This window comes from Microtus oregoni, unplaced genomic scaffold (assembly GCF_018167655.1).
Source record: "Microtus oregoni isolate MIOR12 unplaced genomic scaffold, Mior012 000059F_ref0000304, whole genome shotgun sequence".
NCBI lineage: Eukaryota > Metazoa > Chordata > Mammalia > Rodentia > Cricetidae > Microtus > Microtus oregoni.
The window spans coordinates 9,271,697-9,276,502 of NW_024543835.1; the positions used below are offsets into that span (position 1 = coordinate 9,271,697).

Genomic DNA, 4,806 nt, shown 5'->3' on the forward strand with positions numbered 1-4,806 from the left:
TTGTTCTGGAAAACAGAAACTAAACAAAGCTTTTATAGTACTGTTTGCAAACCTGACCTCATTTAGAAAGAGATGTAGTTGCATGGCTAGAATTCAGCTTCTAGCATGAATGATGCAAGTGTTATTCTGGTGGTACTAAGAGGAAATGATGGCATTGTTGACAAGGTTATAATCTGCTGGTGGCATTGCTGAAAAAAGCCCTTGCAAATTTCTAAACGACAGGAAATTCTGTTAGGAATCTCTAAAGTGTCTTACAGGCCAAAAAGGGAAGAAGGTTAGTAAAATGACTCAACAGAGCTTGAGTAAAATACTGGATTTGAAAATGACTGGGATTGGGTATGTAAAAATAGGGTTGTAGGTTGGGGATCATGTAGGTCTCAAATTCAAACTACAATACACCACTTCACAGGCCATGCACATTTCCACGTGCTTTTCGTTTCCCACAGTAGGTGCTGGCAGAAGGTGTGCTCAGTCGTTTTCCAATATAGACGCCCAGCCCCAAAGCCAACACGTGAGAAAGGAAGAGAGACGGGATGAAGACCTTCAGGAACTCTGCAGAGAAAATGCCCCCTTTCTTCATAGCTCCACTGTTCCTCATGCTTAGAGAGACAGCACTTTTAGGGTGTCTGAAATGGAACTCTTTGGGTGGGATGTTTTCGGGTATACTGGACCAGTCTGATACCCAGTCTGCACTTTTCTTCAAAGCCTCAACTTCTTTCTCTCCTTCTACAACTTCTTCTGACTGAGAGCTATGGTCCCTGCTGGTGTGCATCTCAACATCAAACATGATCTGTCCATCTTCTTGTGGTAAAGGGCTGTCACAGTGAGAGCTGCCTCTTGAGCGGCTCTGTCCTGACTCATGCTGTGCGTCCAGAAGGATCTTCTCCATGTCTCCATTGTGGATTGAGGAAGAGGAAGGGACGTGCTCCAGCCCCCCATTCTTCCCGTTGCCATTATCATTGCCATTGCTGCTGTTCATAGGTAGCTCCACCCAGGAACTCTTGAGGCCGGCGGGAGGCGGCAGGGGCTGCTCCCCTTCCTTGCAGTTGTTGTTGTACAGGGGTGGCGGTGGCTCAACTAAGTGAGACATGGTCAGGAGACTGGGAGCACCGCGGCCACAGCACTACAGTATCCGGCTCTCGGGCAGCAACACAATAAGTCGAGTCCCCCCACCCCCTTTTCTGCCTTATATCCAATTCTTTCCTTCATTTTGAACAGATATAAGTGATGAATTACCTCTAATTGTACTTGCTTGTCTAATCATGTCAATATACTTCTGAAGTAGATTGCCTATTTCATATAAACAATAAAGTTGGCTGAAGAGCAAGGACAATCAAATGAGCATTTTTATTTGTGGAATTAATGGTATGTAAAATGGAATATTCACAAAATTCTAAAAGGTTGTTAACTAAAGAGCAAATTTTAGATGTCCTGTAAATATGGCATAGCCATTGTATTCATGAATTCATGAAACTATGTTTTTCTGAACAAGAGAAGTTTAAGATTTGGCCCCTCAAAATTTCATTACAACTCTCCTTAAGAGACTATCTTGAGATAATAGTTGGTGGAGGAGAGATGTCACTTTCTCCAGTGTTTGGGTAAAAATTCCTAATTACATTCAGTAAACCACATACAAAAGAGACATGAAGGTAAGATAGTACTTGTTTAGAAAAAGAGCTACAAAAGGAAAGTAAGGGGGATGGTTGGCATAAGCATGACTACAGTTTATTATATAAGCATGTGAAATTATCTACTAATGGAAAAATTTGTAACAAGCAATTTTATCACAATTCACTTGCACAGAAATGGGCAACTAATCTTGATTGCTTCAGAAAAATAATATTTCATATCTTTTTTGTTGCATACCTAAGGGAATGACTTTTCTGGGAATGACTTATACTTTCTGACTCTTGCAAGCTTAACTTCAAACACTGAATGTTGTAGCCAAGTTAATCATACTCTTTGAGATCATTTGAAATTTTCATTCAGTCCATTTTCCAATTGTTTACTCAGCATGTTTAAAATTAACTTGGCTTTAAGAAAACAATATAATCGATCTTGCTATAACTTGGAACACCTGTGCAATAAACTTTTACATGTTAAGCTGAACACATAGTTTTTAATCTTAAACCATGTTCCATATTTTTCCTTTGTGTCCCTTCCATGATCCTGACTCAGAATTATATTTCTGTGTTGTGGAAATTGAGGCTAACATCATCTGCTGAAAGCAGAGGTTTGCAAGCAGCCTTGAATATAGCAGATACCCATAATAAAGTTGAAAAAAAGGTTTTAGTAGAAGTTGGTAACATGCATTGGTGAATCTGTATGCTGTTTAGAGTCAATAGGAGCCAGGGAGCATCTTCTTCCCTCATAAAATTCTTCTGAAAGATTCTTTAAGATAGAAAATTCCTAATTCATTTCTCAGATAACATTTGATATGTTCTTCAATAAATAGAATGACCTCTACGTGAGGAAGAACAATTTTTTCTTTTTTTTCTTATTTTTTTTTAATTTATTTATTTATTAAAGATTTCTGTCTCTTCTCCGCCACCGCCTCCCATTTCCCTCCCCCTCCCCCAATTAAGCCCCCCCACCCTCAGCCCGAAAAGCAATCAGGGTTCCCTGTCCTGTGGGAAGTCCAAGGAACCCCCACCTCCATCCAGGTCTAGTAATTTGAGCATCCAAACTGCCTAGGCTCCCACAAAGCCAGTGCGTGCAGTAGGATCAGAAACCCATTGCCATTGTTCTTGAGTTCTCAGTAGTCCTCATTTTCCGCTATGTTCAGAGAGTCCGGTTTTATCCCAGGCTTTTCCAGACACAGGCCAGCTGGTCTTGGTGAGTTCCCAGTAGAACATCCCCATTGTCTCAGTGTGTGGGTGCACCCCTCAGGGACCTGAGTTCCTTGCTCGTGCTCTCTTTCCTTCTGCTCCTGATTTGGACCTTGAGATTTCAGTCCTGTGCTCCAATGTGGATCTCTATCTCTGTCTCCTTTCATCGCTTGCTGAAGGTTAATATTCAGGAGGATGCCTATAAGGAGGAAGAACATTTTAAAGTAAGGTTGAGACTATTCTTGTTTTAAAGTACCCCAAGAGTTTTTTTAATGTGACATCACCACCCTTAAAGTATTCTTTGAATCATTAGCATAGCTTGCTATTGGATAAGAACTATTAATAGTATGAGTCTAATTTAACAATTAAACCATTTTGGCTATTATAAAATGCTCCAACTGAAAGAGGAGCTATAGATGGGACTATTATCATGTCATATTAAACAAAGTATCTACTTCAAGGGCCTAATTATAAAATAATATAAAAGAGTGATAGGGTTGAAAATTTTTCTGCAATATATATGGCAGGCAGGAAAAATAAAAGATAAAAGTTCTTGAAAAAGAGAAGAATTTGCATCTATGGAACAGTAATATTAAAAAGAGATGTGCAAAATCATCAGTTTGTCTGTAGATAGAGAAGTGAGAAGGGATATGTTGTATACATTCTTAGGGAATGATTTAATATCACTTCGAGAATCACCAATAAAGACAAGACAAGATGGCTAATCCTAGTGGCATTTCCCTGAGGTATAAATTACTTATTTAACTCCCACAGTAGTAGGAAATGTCAGCTTTTAATTTTCCTTTGTTCCACGTTGGAAGATTTAGTATAATAATCTGAGTACAGAACAAAAGTAAATTGAAATGGTGAAGGAACAAAAGATAAAAAGGGAGTGTTTCAATTTTGTTATTGGCTAATTAAAATTGAAAAAGTAGCAATCCATTTTTTTACAAAGTATATTTTGCATTCTTACTAATTTTATCAGATTGAGAAGATATTGTTATGCAGTTCTTTTCTCTGTTCCCTGCATAGAAAGCTACTAAACATCCTTTTAAACTTTTAACCAAAGGGGTAGTACAAATGAAACCACACATGTATGAAATTGTCAAATAATAAATTAGTAAATAATAAAATAGTGCATATTAAAATTATTTATAATCCAGATTTAGTTTTCATTTATGCTATTTATACTATGAGTGCAAATTTAGCAAATTGAGATAAATTATTCTCAGAATGTATTTTGACATTTTGTGGCTTTGTCATAGACTATGAACATAAAGAACCAAATTCTGATAGTTCTGACCACTGTTACCTAGAAGTAGATTTTAAAGTTGAATAATGTTAGGAAAACATCTCCCCTTTTCCTTTCTCTCCATATATATATTCATGGATATATGATTCCTTAGTTTTGTTTTTTTCTTTACTTTTGTCCTTTAAATATTATAAAGTATCAAAAATATGAAATAATTACAATGTTTCTCCCTTCCCTTTCCTCCCTGCAAGCTCTCCGATATAACAATTCTTGTTCTTTTTCAAATTTGTGACATCTTTTTTTTCATTAGTTGTTCTTACATACACACATGCACGCATACATACAAAGTAAAATGTCATCCACATATTGTGTGAGTTTTGACTTAGGGAGAGACAGTAAGAGAAGTTCAGAAACTGAAGCCTAGCCAAACACGTGTGGGCTGTCCAGGAATCCCTGAGGAAGGACAGGCCAGGTGAGCTCTGTGGAGAGGTGAGTGTCAGGATCAGTCTAGGTGAAGGCAAAGATGTTTTGAGATTGAGAGCTAAGGAGAATAGAGAAAAAACACATCCTTGGGGTCTAGAACTGAGAAGTGGGGAGTTCCTGGAGGAATAGTGGAAATAAGTGTGTAAGGGTTAGGCACTACATGGTGCAGAGGGACTACTGAGGAGATAATGAGCTGGAGGTCTTGAACCAGGTGATAGGTTTCCTTAGTTTTTTGTAGGGATA

At 38.1% G+C, this 4,806-nt stretch overlaps 1 protein-coding gene across 1 annotated transcript; it reads right to left on the bottom strand.

Moving 5' to 3' along the window:
- Positions 1-403: 403 nt before the first annotated feature.
- Positions 404-1,090, bottom strand: LOC121438996 (BCL2/adenovirus E1B 19 kDa protein-interacting protein 3-like). The gene has a single exon (XM_041639493.1). It carries the CDS (start codon positions 1,088-1,090, stop codon positions 404-406), a length of 687 nt encoding a protein of 228 aa, XP_041495427.1.
- Between the last annotated feature and the right edge of the window lie 3,716 nt (positions 1,091-4,806).